Below are 22,174 nucleotides of genomic sequence, written 5' to 3'. Positions count from 1 at the left end.
AAAAATATCTGTGGCCTCAAGTCTTAGAAATTACACATTTTAAAATAGGGGTCGCATTGTGAGGAAAGATTTTTTAAATGACAGATTTTTTCCCTTTGAACCTCACTGGAACAGCAAGGACATACAGGAAAGCCTAAAAGGATATATAGGGTTTTATCTCAAAAGTTGGAATCCCTCTATTAAAACAGGGTCTTTATCCTTTTTAGACTTAAATGGTTACTACTGAGATATAAAAAGTGGCTAATAATGCCTTTCCTAAGGAAAGTGTTAACTTAAAGGCAAATCTTGGTATTTTTCTGGAAAAACAAGTTTTATTATACTTAAGAACAGTAAATTTTATATATAAACATATGTGCTTGGAAGGTATATTAGAAAACATACTTATTTGGATACAGATAAGCCTAAATTAAAAATAAACTGCTTTAGAAAGAAGATAGTTGCTATTAAATACTCTATTAAACTATCCTTATCTGTTGAAATGTGAGATGACTTGTCTGTAATATGGGTCTAGAAGACCAAATGAATTCACTGTTTTTTTGATATGCAAGCTCTAGAACTCCAATGCCTTGCTTCTAGCAAAACGGATGCCTCCATATCCCACCTTTCTCCCTATTTAACTCAGTTCTGGATTCAACCCTCAGACAAGTGCATGTAACTGGGGGACACAAAATCATATCTGAAGCCCTAGCTGAAGAGAATCTGGAAACTGTTCATAGCTTCTTAGCCTGTAACCTACAGAAAGGGGCATTAGAAGAAGTTTAGAATGAATTTTAAGTGGCCAAACCACAGTGTCTGTCACAATATCCTACTATTACCTTTATCAACTCTCTGACTCACAAATGTCAAATGACCCCATTTCTGATAGGATTAAAGTCCATACTCTCTGACCGGGCATTCAACTTGGCTCCAACCTACCTTCCTATGTCTTTCTTCTACACCAAATCCTGAACCCTTAACTCTAGCTATGCTCATACATAAAAACCTATCTTCATATATACATTTCTGTACCTTTACTCTTTTCTTTGTTTCCCCTTAATATATAACTACTTGGATCTCATCTATCCTTCCAAATCTACTTCTAACTTTACCTCCTCTACTCATTAAAAAAAAAATTGTTTATAAGTAAAACAAAACATTGGTAATTTAAGAGAGAAAAACGTTAGAGTATGTCTTTGTGGGGGCTCATACACACAGGGGCAGACAAAGAACAATGAAAATAAATTATTTAGCATGTTACAAAGTGATAAATACTATAGAAATAAAAAGGGTGAATTAGAAGTATTGTGTGTGGGGGGGGCCCATTGTTAATACAATATAGTACAATATAGACTGAGATCAGAATAGGCCTTATTAACAAAATGAAATTTGAGCTGACTTGAAGAAACTGAAGGAATTAGCTATGCAGAAATCTGGAAGAGCCCTCTGGGTAGAGGGAAGAGTTAGAACAAAGCCCTTAAAGTAGAAGTGACTGGATCAGCATATAGGAGGAGGAAGGACAGAAACAGACGAGGTCAAAGAAATTAGGGACTGAGGGGTGACCAGGTCAGGTACGGCTGTACTGCCTATTAAGGACTTGGACTTCAGCGTTTACTCTCAGTGAAATGGGGAACCACCACACAGTTTTGAGCATAAGAATGGTATAAACCAGTGGTTCCCAGCCAGAGGTGATTTTGCCCCACAGACATTTGGCAGTATTTGGAGATATTTTTGGTTGTCACAATTTAGGCGTGAGGGCACTACTGTCATCTACTGGGTAGAGGCCAAAGGCCAGGGATGCTGCTAAATACCCTGTAACACAGAAGACAACCCCCTAAAACAAAAAATTATTAGGACTACAATGTTTTTGGTGCCAAGGTTGAGAAATCCTGACATAATCTCACATTTAATAGGATTACTCTGGCTGTTGAATTGAGAACAGATTGTAGGGCAAGGGCAAAACCAGGGAAACCATCCATGAAACTACTGTAGCAATCTAGACAAGAGATGGTGGTGGCTTGGACCAGAGTGGTAGCACTGGAGGTGGTAAGAAATGGTTCATAATCTGCATACAAATATAAAGGTAAAACAATAAGATTAGCTGATGGTTCCACTGGAAAGGTAAGAAAAGAGGTTATAAAAGGATGGTCTTCTATTAACTATGATGGGGAAGACTGTAGGGTAGAATAAATTATTTGGGGAAAACAGATTTGGAGTTTTAGGTTTTGGATGACTTTGGTTAAGTTTGTGAAACATCTAAGTGGAAATTTTGAGTAGGCAGTTAGATATAGTGGTTTGTAGTTCAGGAAAGATTGGGAAAGGACTACCAAGTGAGGCGGGAAGAAAACTAAGACGGTATGGAGTTTGGTGATATGTAGTAAGGATAAAGGATCAACTTTGTCAAATGCTGCTGACAGGTCAGGATGAAGACTAAAAACTTAGCAATGTGCAAGTCACTGTGACTTTGATAAGAGCAGTTTTGGTGTAATCATAGAGGCAAAGCCTGACTAGAGTGGGTTTAAGAGACAAAGTGGGGAGGAGAATTAAAAAGCTAATAGCACAATTTTGGAAAGTTTTCCTGAAGAGAGAAATATGGAACTAGGATGGTGGTTGGTGCAGTCAAAAGACTTTAAAATTAGTTGTTTTTATTGAGAGGTATTACAAGATGCTGACATACTAATAAAAATGATCCAATAGAGAGGAAGAAATTGATGATATAGAAGAGAGAAAAGAAAAATGCTTGAATAGGCAAAAGGGGATGGGATCCAGGACCCCAGTACGGGCCCAGTGCCTAAGAGTGTGTGGCTCAAGTTGACAAGGTAGAGCACATTACTCTAGATGCTCATAGAGATGTGGGGCTAGGAGACTGTGGATGGTTGCTGTCAATTGTTCTTCATGAACCCTTTCCCGGGCAAAACAATCTCAGTGATGTCTCCCTCCTATCTTTTCTATTGCATTTGTTTTGTATCACTTATTAGGTTTAACACTGTAGTATTTAATTTTTCAAATGTATATGTTTTACTCTATAACTTAACTGTAAGTTCCTCAAGGGACATGTATTAATTATTTAATCCTCATAACAATGCTACAAATAGGTACTATTATCATCTCTGTTTTTTAGATGGGTTAACTGAGGCATAGAAATGTTAAATAAACTGCTAGAGTTACACAATATTTGAACTCAGGCAATTTAGCTTCAATGTTCTTAACCATTTTATGGGCATAGAATCCACAAGTACTTGGTCTTCTAGTTTTTGTTTGTTTTTAATTTCACAACACAAGTAAGATCTCACTGGTGAAAAATAAAATGGCTAAACTGCTTATGAAATTAAGACTTTTTTCCTGCTGAAAAAGAGTATTTAAAATACAAAGACAAGCTGGAGGGAAGGAAGAATGGGGAGTTATTATTATTATTGCTTTTTTTTTTTTTCCATTTTAGTTTGCATTTATATTGTTATACATTTCCTGTGTTCATAGTGTGATGGCACAGGGCAAATTTCACTGAATATAAGGATTTTTTAAATCCTGATATTTTGTTTAATTAAACATTCAAAATTAGATTTTTGAATTTGCTTTGGCCCATTTCTGACTTTTTTTTTAAAATATTACAAATGTCCCTATTTCTCCCCAATGACTCATTCCATCCAGTCCCATCCCCCTCCCCAGTCCCTCTCCCCACCATGGCCCTTGTCCTTGGGTTGTGCATACATGCATATAAATTCTTTGGTTAATCTCTCCTCCTCCATGCACCCGGCCTCCTCCATCCCTCTGACATTCACCAGTCTGATCTATGCTTCAATGTCATTGAACCTATTCTGTTCATTGGTTTATTAAGTTCTTTAGATTCCACATATAATTGAGATCATGTGATGTTTGTTTTTCTGTGCCTGGCTTATTTCATTTAGCATAATATTCTCCAGGTCTATCCATACTGTCCCAAAGGGTACAAGATCCTTCTTTACAGCTGTGTAGTAGTCCATGGTGTACATGTCCCACAGCTTTTTCATCCACTCATCTACTGATGGACACTTGGGCTGTTTCCAGATCTTAGCTATTATACATTGCACTGCCGTGAACATAGTGCATATATTCTGCCGGGTGCATATATTCTTTCTGATTAGTGTTTCAGGATTCTTAGAATATATTCCTAAAAGTGGGATCACTGGGTCAAAAGGCAGCTCCATTTTTAATTTTTTGAGGAACCTCCAAACTGTTTTCCATAGTGGTTGCACCAGCCTGCGTTCCCACCAGCAGTGTACTAGGGTTCCTCTTTCTCCACATCCTCGCCAGGACAGGTCATTTGTTGATTTGTTGATGGTAGCCATTCTGACAGGTGTGAAGTGATACCTCATTGTGGTTTTAATTTGCATCTCTCTTGATGATTAGCGATGTTGAGCATTTTATCATATGTCTCTTGGCCATCTGTATGTCCTCTTTGGAGAAGTGTCTATTCAGGTCCTTTGCCCATTTCTTAATTGGGTTGTTTGTCTTCCTCTTGCTGAGTGCTATGAGTTCTTTGTACACTTTGGAAATTAGCCCCTTATCAGATACATCCTTGGCAAATATGTTTTCCCAGACTGTGGGGTTCCTCTGTATTTTGAGGCTGCTTTCTTTCGCTGTGGAGAGGTTTTTAGTTTGATGTAGTCCTATATGTTTATTTTTCTTTTGTTTCTCTTGCCCTAGGAAATGTATCAGTGACAATTCCACTACGTGGGAAGTCTGTGACTTTACTGTCTATGTTTTCTTCCAGATTTTTATGGTTTCATGACTTATGTTTAAGTCCTTTATCCACTTTGAGTTTATTTTTGTGTATGGTGAAAGGTGGTGGTCTAGTTTCAGTTTTTTGCATGTATCTGTCCAATTTTCCCAGCACCACTTATTGAAGAGACTGACTTTACTCCATTGGATGCTCTTGCCTCCTTTGTCAAATATTAACTAACCATAATGGCGTGGGTCTATTTCTGGGGTCTTTGTTCTGTACCCTTAATCTATATGCCTGTTGTTGTGCCAATACCAGGCTGTTTTGATTACAGTGGCTTTGTAGGACAGTTTGATGTCTGGCAAAGTTATCCCTCCCACTCATCTTTTTTCTCAAGATGGCTGCAGCTATTTGGGGTTTTTGGTTCCATATAAATTTTTGAAATGTTTGTTCTAGGTCTGTGAAATATGCTGTTGGTATTTTCATAGGAATTGCATTGAATTTATAAATTGCTTTACGTAGTATGGACATTTTAATGATATTAATTCTTCCAATCCATGAGCATGGTATATTCTTCCACTTGTTTACATCTTCCTCCATTTCTTTTTTCAGTGTCCCATAGTTTTCTATGTACAGGTCATTTACATCCTTGGTTAAGTTTATACCTAGTTATCTTACTTTTTTAGTTGCAATGGTAAATGGTACTGTTTTTTTAGTTTCTCTCTCTGAAAGTTCATTGTTGGTGTATAAGAATGCCATTGATTTCCGGATGTTGATTTTTATATCCAGCTATGTTGCTGAATTCATTTATCAAATCTAGTAGTACTCTGATGGAGTCTTTAGGGTTTTCTATGTACAATATCATGTCATCTGCAAATAATGACAGCTTTACTTCCTCCTTTCCAATTTGGATACCTTTTATGTTTTCTTCCTGTCTGATAGCTGTGGCAAGGACTTCCAGTACTATGTTGAATAAGAGTGGTGAAAGTGGACATCCCTGTCTTGTTCCGGTTTTTAAGAAAAATGGTTTTAGTTTTTGCCCATTGAGTATGATGTTGACTGTAGCTCTCTCATATATGGCCTTTATTATGTTGAAGTATGATCCCTCTGTTCCCACTTTGCTGAGAGTTTTTATCAGAAATGGGTGCTGGATTTTGTCGAATGCTTTTTCTGCATCTATTGATATGATCACATGATTTTTGTCCTTCATTTTGTTTATGTGATTGATGTCTCACATTTATTGGTTTGCAGATGTTATACCAGCCTTGCATCCTCAGAATAAATCCAACGTGGTCGTGATGTATGATCTTTTTAATGTACTGCTGGATCTGATTTGCTAATATTTTAGTGAGGATTTTAGCATCTATATTCATCAGGGATATTGGCCTGTAATTTTCTTTCTTTATAGTGTCTTTATCTGGTTTTGGTATTAGAATGATGCTGGCCTCATAAAGAGTTTGGGAGTTTTCCCTCTTCTTGAATTTTCTGGAGTAGTTTGAATAGGTGTTAATTCTTCTTTGAATGTTTGGTAAAACTCACGTGTAAATCCATCTGGGCCAGGAATTGTTTGCTGGGAGTTTTTTGATTACTGCTTCAATTTCATTAGTTGTTATCAGCCTATTCAGGTTTTCTGTCTCTTCCTGATTCAGCTTTGGAAGACTGTATACGTCTAGGAATTTGTCTATTTCACCCAGGTTGTCCAGTTTGTTGGAATGTAGTTGCTCATAGTATTTTCTTATAATCCTTTGTATTTCTGTTGGGTCAGTTGTTATATCTCCTCTTTCATTTCTGATTTTATTTATTTGGGTCCTCTCTCTTTGTTTCTTGATGAGTCCGGCTATAGGTGCATCAATCTTACTTATCTTTTCAAAGAACCAGCTCTTGGTTTCATTGATTTTTTGTATTTTTTTTAGTCTCTATGTCATTAATTTCTGCTCTGATCTTTATTATTTCCTTCCTTCTACTTCCTCGGGGCTTTTTTGCTATTCTTCTTCCAGTTCTTTTAGTTGTTGTGTTAGATGGTTCATTAGACTTTCTCTTGTTTCTTGAGAAAGGCCTGTAATGCTATGAAATTTTCTCTCAGGACTGCTTTCAATGTGTCCCATAGATTTTGGGTTGTCGTCTGTTCATTTTTGTTTTTGTTCCATGAAGTGTTTGATTTCTTCCTTGATCTCATTGGTAACCCAGTCATTGTTTAATAACATGCTATTTAGCTTCCATGTGCTTGAATATTTTTTAGTTTTTTTATAGTGGTTGATTTCTAGTTTCATGGCATTGTGATCTGAAAAGATGCTTGATATAATTTCAATCTTCTTGTATTTGTAGAGACTTGCCTTATGCCATAACATGTGGTCTATTTTTGAGAATGTTACATGTGCACTTGAGAAGAATGTGTATTCTGCTGCTTTGGGATAAAATGTTCTGTAAATGTCAATTAAATCCATTAGGTCTAGTGAGTCATTTAAGGTCTGTGTTTCTGTTGATTTTTTGTCTTGATGATCTGTCCATTGCTGACAGTGGGGTGTTAAAATCCCCCACGATGATTGTGTTGCCGTCAATCTCCCATTTAAAGTCCACCAAAAGTTTTTTTATATATTTAAGTGCTCCTATATTGGATGCATAAATGTTTATAAGGGTTATTTCCTCCTGTTGGATTGATCCCTTTAGTATTACGTAGTGACCATCTTTGTCTCTTGTTATGGTCTTTATTTTGAAGTCTGTTTTGTCAGAAATAAGAATTGTTACTCCAGCTTTCTTTTCCTTCCCATTTGCATAGAATATTTTATTCCATCCCTTCACTTTTAGCCTGTGTGAATCTTTTGCTCTCAGGTGGGTCTCTTGTAGACAGCATATATTTGGGTCCTGTTTTCTTACCCATTCAGCTACTCTACGTCTCTTGATTGGACCGTTTATTCCATTTACATTTAAAGTTATTATGGATATAAACTTATTTAATGCCATTTTCCCCTTTATGCGGATGTACCTCACTATTTCTTCTTTTTCTCAGAGCAGTCCTTTTAGCATTTCTTGCAATGCTGATTTGGTGGTACTGAATTCCTTTAGCCTTTTTCTGTCTGGGAAGCTCTTTATTTCACCTTCAATTTTAAATGATAGCCTTGCTGGATAAAGCAATCTTGGTTGCATGTTCTTGCTTTTCATTACTTTGAGAACTTCATGCCATTCCCTTCTGGCCTGAAGAGTTTCTGTTGAGAAATCAGCTGTCAGCCTTATAGGGGTTCCCTTGTAGGTCACTGCTTGTCTCTCTCTTGCAGTCCTTAATATTTTCTCTTTGTCCTAGACATTTGCCATTTTAATTATGATGTGTCTTGGAGTGGGTCTCTTTGGGTCCTTCTTGTTTGGAACCCTCTGCGCATCATGAACCTGTGTGGCTTTCTCCCTCGCCAGCATAGGGGAGCTTTCTGTGATTATTTCCTCCACCAAGTTCTCTATCCCTTGCTCTCTTTCCTCCCCCTCTGGCATTCTATAATGCGAATGTTGTTTCACTTCATGTTGTCCCAAAGCTCCCTTAGACTGTCCTCATGCTTTTTTAAGGGCTTTTTCTTTTTGCTGCTCTGATTGATTTTTCTTTACCTTGTCCTGTAAGTCACTTATTCTATCCTCTGCTTCATTGAGCCTACTTTTAATTCCTTCCAGTGCATTCTTGATATCAGATACAGCATTCTTTATCTCTGTCTGATTTTTGTTTATGTTATGCATCTCTTTTTTCATGTTTTCACTAAGGTCCTCAATCTTATCATCTAGTGTCTTCTTAAATTCCTTGAACATCTTCATAATCAACATTCTGAATTCTGTTTCTGATAACTTGTTTAACTCCATCTCATCAAAGTCTTTTTCTGGCAATTTGTCCTTTTCTTTAATTTGGGAGTTGTTTCTTTGTCTCCCCATTTTGGTAGGTCTTAGTGTTCGTATCTATATATTAGGTATATTTGCTGTCTCCCAGTCTTGTGGGGAGGGATTTTGTATTGTGAGATCTGTGAAGCCCAGAGGTGTGTTTTCCTTATACTTCTGAACTCTTTCCTCTAGGCATGTCCCTTTTGTGGGATCTTTGGGTTCTCCTATTGTGGTTGGGTGTAGAGTGTTGTTGACTAGTCCTTGGGGAGACTCTCCTCTCAGGTTGGCTAACTTTGTGTCTCAAACCCAACTTCATCGTGTAAGGTGTTGTACAGGTGCTGGCAAGGCAGGACAATACCCAACTAAACTTCCAGAAAACAAGGGGTATCTTACAAAATACCTTGACAGTCACAATGAAAATAACCCAAGTGAAAATAGAACTGGGAGAGTGAAGGGAGAACACAAGTTCTATAGAAAAAAAACAGCTTAAAAAAAGGAAAGAAAAGTAAAGCTTAGAGAGAGAAGTATATGTTATTAATAGTGACTAAAATTTAGAAAATAATAATAATAAACTAAAATGTAAAAAATAGAGAAGCTACTGGGAGATAACAGAGGTAAAGAAAAGATTCTCAAAGAAGGGCCAGCAAACAAGGTAGAGAATAGAAATAGCCTAATAGTTGAAAATGAAAAACTAAAAATACATTAAAGAGAATAAGAGAAACTAACAATCGAACAAAAATACAAGCAAGACAGAAGGGAGAAAAACGAAAGAAGGAAAAGAAGAAAAAAAAAAAAGTAAAAAAAAAAAGTTACGTCAATGGATCGATCAAGAGGAGAGTGAGATAGATAGATAGAGCCAGGGCAGGGAGGGAGTGCAATAAGAGATCTGGGGGAAACTATAGAGAAAAGCAGTAAAATTGTTGGTTATAATGATAAAGTCCCAGCGATTAAGCAGGAATATCAAGAAAGTCTTGATCCTGGAAGCGAAGATAAAAAAAAATGAAGCAAAGAAACAAAACAGAGAAACAAAACAAAAAAATAAGCTAAGCAAAACAAAATTCTTAAAAAAAAGAAAATAAGAAAAAAAAATTAAAAATTAAAAAAATTATTATAAAATTTAAAAAGGATAAAAAAAAAAGATCCTCCCCCCATCTCCTCTTTTCAGCTATTTTGCAACTTTGTAGTTGCCTGCTCTTACTCCAGAGACTTCTACAGAGTCTTTAGGGTGCAGGATGGCTAGTGTAGCTCAGGGTATCACTCCCTTTACTTAGAGGTTTCACTGTCAGGCACTCACTGTGAGGGAGTTAGTCTCTGCTCCACAGCCAGCTCCTCTGTCCCTACCCTGTCCTCTGATTCTAGTTCCCCATGCACTGGCCTGCTGCAGTTTCAGATTGACTTCAGCCTGTTGCGTTTTCTGTATGGGCAGTTTCAGCAGCTGGGCTCAGTGGGTTCGATTAAAGAACATTCCAGAGAGCTCTCTGCCTGCCCAGCCCCCAGCAGGGGTTTTCAGCGTTTCCTCCAGTTCCCAAACAGTCCTTGAGAGTCTTATTCTTGTAATGTCCTCCTGTGAGCTGTTCTCCCTTCTCCCTCAGGACTGTGCCCTGCGGGGGATATCTGGGTCGTCAGTGAGCTGGACCAGACCCTTTCCTGTTGGGGGTGGTGCTCCCAGGCTGCAGGAGAGGCAGGTGGGCTCCGCCCTTCCCTTCCCAGGGCTGGTTGGCTGATTGCATCAGGCCCGCTCCTCAAATAGTCTACTGTGCAGACAACAAATCCCAGCTTCAGCTGGTCTGTCTGCCTAGTGCACACTGGGAAGATGGGAGCCAGTTCCTCGATCAGAACTCAAAAATGCACAAAACAACACACTGGCAGAGAGTCAGCTCCGCAAGGTTCCGCCGCCCACGCGCCAAGGTATCCAGCGGGAGGGGAACCAAAGTCAGCTCCACGCAGCTCCCCGCACCACTGATCTCAGTAAAGCTGGGGCAGCTCCTCGTGCCACTACAGTGCCCCTGAAGGCTGGTCATAAATCCCAGACTTGCCCCACCAGGAGCTCATGGCAGGGGGGCTCTCCTCCCCTCCCTTGCACCACGCAGATTCAATGCTTTCTGGGATTCAACGCTATGCCTTACAGGGAGGCAGAAGGTCCCCATGTGTGGCTGCTCAGTCCTAACCTCTGGTCCCTTACTACTCGGGTGCCATACACTTTGGGACAGCCTTTCCTTACGGTCGGCACCCTGAGCATTAGACCCTGGTAGTGTCCGCCATTAGAAGTTTTGTTTTTCTAGGAAGGCGCTGTCCCCTCTTCGTGGACTCGCCGCTCTCCTGGGTCCCTCTGCCTTCCGCTCAGGGCGCTCCTTCCCCTCTCCTGAGCTCCGGGTGTGAGATCCTTGCTTTTGGATGCGGGTATGCACTCCCAAGGGGAGGGAGCCCTGCAGTCTCCAAGCCTCGGGGATTGGAGCCCAGCACAGGCTTCAGGGGGGACTCCCCCTTTCTACGACCCCCCCTCTCTTACCAGGCTCTATGATGTTTTTTCAGTGCTCCCTACTCGCACTATGTCCACTCAGGTATGTTTCTCTGTTTTTTTCAAGCTGGCTACGTAGTATTTTAGGAGTAAATTGAGTCCATGGCTGGGAGCGGGGGTGCTCTCCTGCTTCTCACAGTGCTGCCATCTTCCCTCCATTTATTATTGTTTTTTGTTGTTAATCCTCATCCAAGGATATTTTTTTCCCATTGATTTTTTTTTAAGAGAGAGTGGAAGGGAGAGGGGGGAGGAGAGAGAGAGAGACACACTGGTTGCCTCCCACATGAGCCCAATGCGGACCGGGGATTGAACCTGCAACCCAAGTACGTGCCCTTGACCAAGAATCAAACCCGAGACCCTTCGGTGCACAGGCCAATGGTCTAATCACTGAGCCATACCAACGAGGGCGGGAGTTATTGTTTAATAGATGCAGTTTTAGTTTTGCAAGATGAAAAGATGGCAGTAATAATAGTAAAACAGTGTGAATGTACTTAATGCCACCAAACTGTACATTTAAAATGGTTATGGTAAATTTTTTGTGATATGTATTTTACCACAATTAAAAATAATAAAAAGCTAAGATTCTGAGGGGGAAGGAAAAAAGAGCCAGACCAGGACTAAGTGAGTGTGGAGAACTCTACCATTTCAAGTAGCCATTAACTGAGCATCCAGTAACTTCAGAGTGAGGCTGGAGACCTCAAAACTATCTGCTAAGTCTCCAGCTGCTGGGAAATGGCCAACCACGTAGACACTGAATTTTACCTCAACAGGGTACACTGATGGTGATGATTAAAATAAAAATCAACAAGTTGTTAAAAGGAAAAAAAAAATCCAAATTAGTTTATGTAAATAAAAATTAAAACAAAGACAATAAAATATAAATAAAATGGGGATATCACAGCATAGGCTGACCACCTAACTACATATGCCACATAATTTCTAATTAGGCAAAGCTCTGTTTTCTTTTCTTTGTTGAATATGGACATAATTGAGAGGGGCTACAGAGAAAGGAGCTTTTGTGTTTACAGACATTTTATATTGTGTATGTGTCTTCTCCACCATAATATACAGTACATAACAAATTTATTTTATTTACCATTTTCTCCCCAGTGCCTGGTGTAGTACACTCAGCATGTGCTCAAAAATTTTTTTGTTGAGTGAATGATATGAAAAAGAAAGTATTCTATTAGTTTTACTAGAATGCTACATTTCTTCCCTCCCTTATAAGAACACCAAGCTAGCAGGTTTCTGTGACTTCTTTAATTCTCACAAATTTTGCTTCCCCTCTACTCTATGGCCTTACCTGGAACCCAAAACTATTCCTACTTCAAGCTATTCAACAATATAGGTATTTCTGACCATTCGTTCAACAAATATTTATTTTATGTATCTATAAACACACACACACACACACATGCAGGCATGTGACTACATACTTTCTCTCCAGCTCTAACCATAAATCTTCATCCTCACTTAAGCCTCTAAGTCCCCCTACCTTCCAGTTTCTTAGGCTACCTATCTTTTTTGGCTGTTTCCTCAATAGAGACGGAGAAATCTAAGCTCAGACTGGTTTGGAGAATCTTCGCAAAATTTACTAACCTCACTGCTGCATGCTGACATAAAGGCAAGTGCAGCTCAAAATTGTAACCGGAAACTTTCCTTGAATTGACATAGGCCCTTTCCCTGCGTTATGAGATGTACCCCTTGCTGTTAGGTACCCTTTCAACAACCCACAGTCTATAAAAAACAGGGGAGGCATTACAAGAAAGGCAGGAAAGAACTTTTGATGTTGCTTTTCAGGAGTCCCATTCAGGTTGTCTATATTCATCACTAAAATACCAAGTGTTGAAATAACAAGTTATGCTTTTAGTGCCTATAAGTTAGTAGTATTTGCCAGTAAATTAAGTTCCTTTGACTCCTGTCACCTTTTGCTTTCTGTGTCATTAACAACTTTGTGTTTGAGTTTTACAGTTTTTGTTTCCCCACTTGATATCTTAGTTCATTCAGTTGGCACACCTTTCTGCCTTTATGCAGTATGTCAAACTCTCACAAACTTTCCGTTCTAATTTGTTACAATACAATAATAAAGTTCATTAAGGTTACCTCTAAAATTGTGTTTGCAATTAGAAAACGAGCTAAAGGAAAATATACTAAATATTTACAGAAAATATCTCTGGGTTATAATATTCGATGTAATTTTTTCTCTCTATCCTTTTATATATTTCCCAAGTTTTTCTACATAATAATGATTAGAAAATTAGTTTAAAATATACAACTATATTTGTTATTTATCACTAAATACATTTTTAGTTTCCTTATTTGCGAAATTAATATTCCTTTATATTTAAGCTGCTGGTGAACAATTTCATTTTGTTTTATGCATATCATTTTAATTAGCTTAGGTCTCCCTATTATATTGAACAGTAGTGTCATGGTGAACAGATTTAAAAAAAAAATACTGTTTTTTTAAAATGGCAATGCATTTTTTCTGATTCGATAATAAAAATTATGTGTATTACTAAAAAACTAAGTCTCACTATTCCCATTACTGTTGAGTAGAACTCTACAGTAGCAGAATAGTAAGGTGCAAATATTATTTATAAACAATACTGCAGAGTTCTTGAATAAGAATGCAAAGGGTGTATAATATAACTGGCAATTTTAATAGTAGGTTTGGGCTGTACAAATTGCAAATGAGAAAAATAAAACCATTTACTCCCAAAGTTACCCAATGTATGATGCCTTGACTGTCTAAAGTTATTCTCAAAAATGAAGTTAAAATATATGCATGAGTTAATAATGAGTTCATATCTGAAGTGGTTCTCAAGTTAACAGGGACATACCATAAGTACAAACATCACAAAATTGAAGATTGATATATCCTAGGTAAATCATGATTTCTTCATGTTTCTTCTATAAGTGCTGTTATGAAATTTTGATCTTAATCTTAAGTTAAGAACGATTTATCTTTTGGATTTTTCATTTTTCTGCCCTAATATACTCTTAGGTGTATGCATGCCACATTATTTCTACAGTGATAGGGCTAAAAAGTCTCAACACTGGATTTTTATTTTTGCAGTCCTTGCTTGCCTAACCAAACTTTTTAGGATACATAAATTTGCTGAATCCCATTAGTATGTATTAAATCACATGATGATACAGCAAAAACATTATTTGACCCTCCTTGGGTCAATTACAGTAACACATAAGACAAGAGATGCAGGTGATGAAACCTGTTGCCATGAGGAAAGATCAGTGCAAAAGTCTGAAAGGAGACTACAGATGATAGCTATTTATAGGTTTAGTATGTGTACTACATGGCTCCTGCTGAGCCACATACAACCTATATTTTATTATAGCCACCTGTGTCTTAATATTTGGTTCAACTCCTAGCTTCTAAGTTTGCTATATAATTATGTTTGCTTACATGTCAAGTTCTGGACAATTATCAAGGGCTTAGCTGTGCCAGAATTAATAAATATTTTCTAACATCAGAAATTGTGTTTTCAAAGTGATGTCAAAATGCTAGAATCCATTCTTACATAGTGGGTACTTAAATTATTTCAATAATTATAAGACTAGATTTTCGTCTTTGGATTACCCTGTGCGGTGGAAAAATGATACATTTCCTAGAGATAACATTAAGATTGATAATAGTAGCCAACTAACCTCACATTTCTTTCAGTAAGATTATTGTTAAAGCTCATTCACTTATTTGACAAATATTTATAAAACACCTAGTATATTCTAGTTACCACAGAACAGAAATAATTAAAAGGTACCCCCTATCCTCAAGGAACTTAAAATCCCATAAAAGAAAAATATATATACATGTACAATCATAATAATAGGTGGTATGTGATACATAACCAAGAAGTGCTACAAATAACTTGACCTAGGTCTTCAAGGATGGGTAGAATTTCAAAAGGCAGAAATAAGGGAATGAATAACATGTCCCAGATAACAGCATTAACAAAACCATGCAGAAAGGAAAACATCAAGTGAGCATTTGAGTAATCATGTTTGGCTGCAAAAAGGGGTACGTGATTAGACCTATCAACAGAAGGGTACTAAGGCCAACTAGGACAGAACTGTATAAGGCCTTATATGTCAAGAAATCTAGACTTCCTTGAGTGAACAAGCCAACTAAATACTCTTTATGATTACAAAGGTGAAAAGATCAAAGTAATATAGGAAGATTATTTTAGTGGCTCTTGGCCTAAAGTATAGAACCTCACCTTGGATGACTATTTGATTGATTTAGAAATATTTATTGACTCTCTACTATATAACAAGCACTGTACTCAGCACTGAGGAAATAAAGATGAGTAAGAGTGCTTATTATCTGGTCCTATTACCTCTCTGACTTTATTATTTACCATTTTCTGCCTTGAGAACTCAGTCTAGCCACAGTGGCCTCCTTGCAGTCCCTGCCTGTTTTTATCTTAGGCCATTTGAACTGGCTATTTTTGTTCCCAGAATCCCCTTCCCCCAAATAAATGCATGGCGAGCTTACATCTATCCCTCAAGATTTGGTTCAAATGTCACCTTTCCAATGAAACCTAGTCTGACCACCCTATTTTTATTATGCTTGTTGCATTTTTCTCCTTACAAGAATGTAAACTACAGAGGGACAGAAGTCTTTGCCTCTTTTATTCATGGATATATCTCAAGCACCTAGAAGAGTGCCTGGCATATATGAGCACTCAATACATTTTTGTTGAAAACTGTTGAATAAGAGAACCGTAAGAATTCATAATCTTGCCAGGAAAGAGAATTTATTAACTAAACAGTATGGATTCATTCACTGAAAGAGGGATCTACACAATGTGCCATGAGAACCCAAAAGGAGAGAGGAACCTGGAAAGGTTCAAGGAAAGCTACTTCTAGGAGGTCATAAATGAGAAGGGCAAGAGTTTGCCATAAAAGTAAAAAGTACTGTTAGCTGAGAGAACAGCAGGATACCCTATCACTGCACTGAAATAATTTGTCTTAACCATCTTTCTGTCACTAGCATCCAATACAGGGCTTGGCATACGGCACCATTCAATACAGGTTTGTTGAAATGAACTATACCAGAGAGGGAAAAAAGCCAGGAATGGTCTTATATAAGTGGAGAAAGATCTGAGAAGAAGCAATCAGAGAAGTAGAAAGAATCAGGATAGCATTATGTCAAGGAAATCTGGGATAACTCATCTCAGTGGTGTCGAATGTTTAGAGGTCAAAGAGGATCAGGCTAGAAAAAATGCTTTTGGGGTTGGTACATTTCAAGCAGATTTAGCTGGGTAATAACAGGCAAAATGCACACTACAATAAATTAAAGTCAGTGTGTTACACGAAAGTAGAGAGTTTAGAGGTCAAAGAGGATCAGGCTGGAAAAAATGCTTTTGGGGTTGGTACATTTCAAGCAGATTTAGTTGGGTAATAATAGGCAAAATGCACACTACAATAAATTAAAGTCAGTGTGTTACACAAAAGTAGAGATAGTGAACAGAATATTTTTCTAAAAAGCTTACAAAGTACTTTTAAATATGCTATTATCTCATCTTAGAGCAAAGACAATGAGACTCAAGGGAATTGGTATGTCCAAGGCCATGCAGCCAGCCAGGTTTTAAAATAAGATATGGATCTAGCTTTTCTGACTCTAATTCTCATACTGCTTCCCATTCTCCCCATCAGCATGATCTTCTTTTGCTGTTATTCATATAGCGGTGGGCTTCATAAAGTGGGCAATGAATCTACCACAATATCCCACCAGTATTCTGGCACAATCAGGGAGGAAGAGAGGGCCTGAAGAAAATTTCAAGTGTAAATTCACTGCTAGGAAAAGAAATTGGATACTTCCAAAAGGATTTGAGGCAATGAGTATAGCCTACACAGAATCTCAGTAGCAGAAGATACTAAATACCTGCAGATCTTACAGTTTAATTCCGTTTGCCTGTGCAAATAAGTTAGCTATACCTTATTCTTTAAGTTAGAGATCCCCAACTGGTGTGCAGGAAAGGCTTCCAGTTGTGGTAATATTGATCCCCTTAGCCCTTAGAGTTGCAGGTCTACAGGTCTCAATTCTCTTTGATTTACCACAATGTGATATATAGTTATTATGGGTATCTGTGAGCCATTGTATGATTATGGTTGAAAGCATATCTTGGGTTACTTCTAAGCAAATAATTAATTTAAAAAATGTTGTGTAGGCACCTTTAAACCTTAAGATAGTAATTACATTATTCACATATCCAGGGAATAAAACTCTAGAATTAACACTCTGTTATAATTTAATATCTAAAGAAAAACCAAATGATGAGTGCTGCCAGTTTTTCTCCTTTCCAAGTACACTAAATGTACTAAAATACTTAAAACAGATTTACCAAAGATATATTGTACCAGGTAAGCTTCAGCACTTAAATTGTATTTTTTATCAAAATTAAAGTAACATTATGATCATTATTATATAGGTATTAAAAGAAAAATAACATAAAAACATACCTGTGGGGCATATCCAGGAGGCACGTAAATAGGAGGCACGGAACCATTTGGAGACATCATTGGAACCTGAGCAGGACCTGAATGGGCCATAGAAATGATATATTAATCCAGGATTACTTAGCAAGCTAAAGCTGAAAACAATTTGAGTTACACTTGGATACTTCATCTAAACTAAACACTCAAACTAATAGGGACTATATAGCTATGAAAAGAGACTCAGATGATACAAATATTATAAAATATGAAAGTTTATCTTATAAAGTACACTGATTGATTACCCTTTACCTGAAGTTGTGTTTCTCAAACTTGCCCAGGGATATAATAGTTATAACAGTTACCTGGGAAGCTTTTACAAATACAGACTTCCAGGGTCTCCTAGAGATTTTTATTTCATATGCTTACAGTAAATGGGGGTCTTAAACCAGTATATTTACTTTACAAATATCCCAGGTGATTCTTATTATTGTGAAAATTTAGAAACAGTGACCTAGAGGAAAAATAAAACCAAACTTTGCATATAAAACAAAGGAAAGATACAAAAGGCAAAATTTTGAAAAGCAATAGGAAAAATCAAGAAAAAGTCCAGAGGAAAAAACAATAAAAGGAAGAACAGAGAACAGTCAGGAATTTGGAAATTGCTCTGTTAGGGTTAAATAAGCCTCTTGTGTAAGGTGTAAGTCATGTCTGTGGGGGTGTGAGAACAAAGAAAAACATCATACATGTATTTTTAGTCGAAGAAATAAAATTTTTGTTTCTTACAGAAAAAAAATTCTAAAAAAAAATAATTCAGCTTGTCTTAGTCTACATTTCCTTTCATTTTCATAGTGTTATCTTTTCCAAACAGCTTTTATAAATATTATGTTTTGTTTACCTTCTCTCTTAACCTTTCTGAGATAAAACAGGTACTTTTGGAAGGCGTGTTTTCTTCTTTCTAGGAACTAAAATGTTACTTGCTTTATTTAACTTAAAAAGAAAATCTCACCTTCAGATCCCCTTTTCCTGGTAACTTTAGACTGCACTGTCCTGTCATCCACTGGTTTTAAAAACTTGAAATGAAACTTTCTCAAAGAGCCTTACTCATTTCTAAGGAAATAGTGGTACCCAAGAGTCTGATGAAGAATGTAATGGGGAAAGAGTTCCTTTTATATGTAGAATTTCAACCTGGAGTACATACAATTGGATCTTAGTTATAAAAGAAATAAAAGAGGAAAAGCTTAATTATAGGGCAGAAAAGAAACAAATTTCACTGGCAACATTACACATAACTCAGAAAATAAATAAATAAATAAAAGAGTATGGAGGTTGCCAACAAATCCAGATATAGCCACTTTCCTCTTTCTAGGGAAGGAGAAGGGGTAAGGACCAAACAGCAAAGTGGTGGCAGGGGCAGGGAAAGGGAGATGAGAGATAGGGAAAGAAATGGAAAACAGAATGTAGGAAAAAAGGGGATCCAGGAAGGGAAATACTAAATTGTGGTAAGGAAAAAGGGGAGAGAGGGGGAAAGGATAAAGGCAAGAAGGGAGAGAGGAAGGGGCAAAGGAGGAGAAGCAACAGGAGAATAGGGAGGGTAAGGGAGAGGACAGGAAGAGTGCAGAGGGGCTGAGAGGGAGAGAGGGGAGGGGAAAGAAAAGGGATAGAAGAAAGGGAGAAGGAGGAGGGAAGGAAGACAGTAGAGAAAACATTCAAGTGGTTAAGAGGAAGTAAGGAGTGTATGTGTGTGTGTGGGGGGGAGGCCACCAAATTATGCTATGTAATATATAATTATAATGTGTGTTTTTTTTTTTAATATGTCTTTATTGATTTCAGAGAGAGGAAGGGAGAGGGAGAGAGATAGAAACATCAATGATGAGAGAGTCATTCATCAGCTGCCTCCTGCACACCCCTTACTGAGCCCGAAGCCCGGGCATTAGAATTGAGATCTCCTGGACCATAGGTTGATGCTCAACTGCTGAGCCACGGGGGGCAAAAATAACTTTTCAATAAAATACTCTTCCCATTCAAAAGCAGTCCACTAAATACATGAAGTTGTTCAGAACATTACCTTACAATAGCTAATTATATATAGCTAATACTAACTTACTGTGTGCCAGGCCTTTTATGTATTTTTTCTCTTCGTACTTTTTCTATTAGGGAAATATTACTACCACTTTCCTGATGTGGAAATGGAGGCAGAGAGGTAAAGCTTACCTAAGTGGTAGAACTAGGATTCAAAACCAGGCAGTTTCATTTCTAAGGATATAACTCTAAAACATATTCAGGAAACATTAAAATACTATGCATTATTGGCAACTGATACAATTTGAGAATTAAGCATGCTTTGATGCTTCTAAGGGAAGTTAAGGACTCATTATCTTTATATTGTTGAAAAACAGGAAAGGAAGGACAAAATTTTCCTAAATTTACGACAACATTACCTATTAATTTACTAAATAAAATTTGTGAGGTGCTTTATACTTCTAGGCAAGAAAGGCTTCATCCAAAACTCACTGTTTCTATATGCTGGACTCAAGAGAAAATGAGAACAGTTTTAAACTAATGCTGGTTTACTTCTGAATCCTAAGAGTTGGCTTAGACAGATATTATTAATCATATGTGAAATTTAGCTGGGAACCAGAAAGAATTCCTTGAAAATCCTGTTTGTAATCTTAATAAAGGACTTTTTAACATTTATTGAGTTTCTACTATATATGCCAGGGACTGTGGTTCCTTTCACATGTTGTCGAATTTAATCCTTATATCAAGTTATCAGTATAGGTTTTTCTTTTTTCTTTTTAGCCATCAGAGTAAAAAGTTATTGCTGATTAAATTTAAACTTGTAAAACTACATAACTGCTTTGGGTTACCTTTCTTTTACTAAAAATACAAATATGTAAGTACTATGTGGTTATAATTCAAACAATATTATACTTTAAAAACTGTGAAAGTTTATAAGTTAGTAGTATGAAATTCTACTTTAGCCCTTAATTATATTTAAGTGTGATACAGAATAAAACAAACCCAACCCAAAATAAACCAGTAGTAAATACATTATTAGTTGCAGTCCAGGAATAACGATTAACTCATTTCCCTAGGAAGTAATCATTTCACTCTAGCAAGTAAATTTTCTTATACTAAGGCAGAAATAGTACAAAATTAGATTTTTTAAAAAGGTAATTCAGGGATACTATATTTATACCTAAAATACTGGTGTGAAGTAACATTGGACACTGAACTTTACATAAAACTACCATTGTATAAACATAGTAAATACAAGTATTGATGTTCTGAACTACAATATTTACATTTCTATTGCTATTCCTGACTTACCAAAATCCTAAAACCTTACATGCTCGATGCAAATGTTTGATTACCTCCTTGGGACAATAATACTTTTTCATTTAGGAAGTACTAAAAAACTAACTACAAATCCTAATTAAAAACAGTGAAGGGGATTTTATTCCAATTAAGAAGCTAAATGTGTTATAGATTATACCATTAAATGCATGTCTGCACAAGAGTAGCTATATCTGAATAACCGTAGATACACCTAGCAGCTTCTGAATAATCTACATTATTTGAGCAAAATCTGCCCCAAGTCACAGAGCTATTGATTATTTTTAAGGGCGTATTTCCTATTCTAAAATCCTGCAGAATAAAAAACATTTCCATTCGCCGATTGTCTTAAGAAATTTGAGAGCCCCCTCACCTCAATTCCTTAAAAGTGCCATCAATGACTTATTAAAGGTGATATATCATCTAGTATAAGTTAAATTCTATTTTCTTTATTAGCATATGCTCACATTTAAGTTCTTTTAAACGAACCTACAAATATTTGAATTTAAATTCTTAAAATGAAACAGGCCGCTGATGTGCTACACATTCTCTTTATAAACAAGCTTTCACAATGGCTTCCAAATAATCTGATGCCAATGTTCAGATTTCAGTTGTAAAAAAGAAAAACCTAGTAAGATAAAAATTCTGGAAAGGAATATTCTGTGTAATATAAAGTCAGCCCAACTCTAGAGTCTTATATTTTATAACTACGTGGCAACAATTTAAAATATTTTTATAGCGATAGATTTGGCAGCTATTGAAACACACACACACACACACACACACAGACACAGACACAGACACAGCGTGACTTTAGCTTAATACAATGCTTTCTGTGTTTTAAAATAAAAACAGAACGTTCAAAAACAGTCAGCAAATCTTACCACTCATTTTGTTTTTACAGTAGCAGCAGGGAACAAGAAAATCCAGAAAGGAAACAGCGTAGTACACGTTAACAGTTTTAATTGGAGAAAGGTCCGCTTTTTTTTTTTTTTGCAAAGCTGAGAGGAAAAGAGCCTTTGACCGAGTCACGTGAATGTATCACGTGACCTGCAGTTAACCGCGGAAAAGGAAGGGGAGAAAAGCAAACGTTCCTGTTGGCAATGTTTAGGATACAGTAAATGATTAAATGATTTCTCCTGCTGCTGCCTTGAATTTGACCATCTTTGAGACTCCCTTATGAACCAACTCAAACGCTCATTAAAATACACGGACAGAAATATATATTTGATATAAAACGATTCTGTTTGTTTACACACTCCTCCCATAAAATCCCAGGCAAAATCTTCTGATTTAAATTTTATTATCCAGCCTGCGCTTTTTGTTTAGAA

At 37.0% G+C, this 22,174-nt stretch overlaps 1 protein-coding gene across 2 annotated transcripts in view; it reads right to left on the bottom strand.

Annotated features, from left to right (window-relative positions):
• Positions 1–22,174, bottom strand: part of FNDC3A (fibronectin type III domain containing 3A) — a 189,668-nt gene that overhangs the window by 57,442 nt on the left and 110,052 nt on the right. Inside the window, exons 1-2 of one of the 2 annotated variants that reach the window (XM_016205447.2) lie at positions 21,728–21,831; positions 17,532–17,608 (exon numbers count right to left, since the gene is read on the bottom strand). In XM_016205447.2, the coding sequence (XP_016060933.1) occupies positions 17,532–17,608; positions 21,728–21,734 (84 nt within the window). In that variant the 5' untranslated portion in view covers positions 21,735–21,831. Of the gene's footprint in view, positions 1–17,531; positions 17,609–21,727; positions 21,832–22,174 lie in introns of those variants that run through there. The other variant, XM_016205446.2, reaches the window with a different exon arrangement.

The sequence above is a fragment of the Miniopterus natalensis genome, chromosome 2, assembly GCF_054644295.1.
Source record: "Miniopterus natalensis isolate mMinNat1 chromosome 2, mMinNat1.hap1, whole genome shotgun sequence".
Classification (NCBI taxonomy): domain Eukaryota; kingdom Metazoa; phylum Chordata; class Mammalia; order Chiroptera; family Miniopteridae; genus Miniopterus; species Miniopterus natalensis.
The sequence above is the reverse complement of the archived record's forward strand: the minus strand, read 5'-3'. Positions and strand labels throughout refer to the sequence as shown.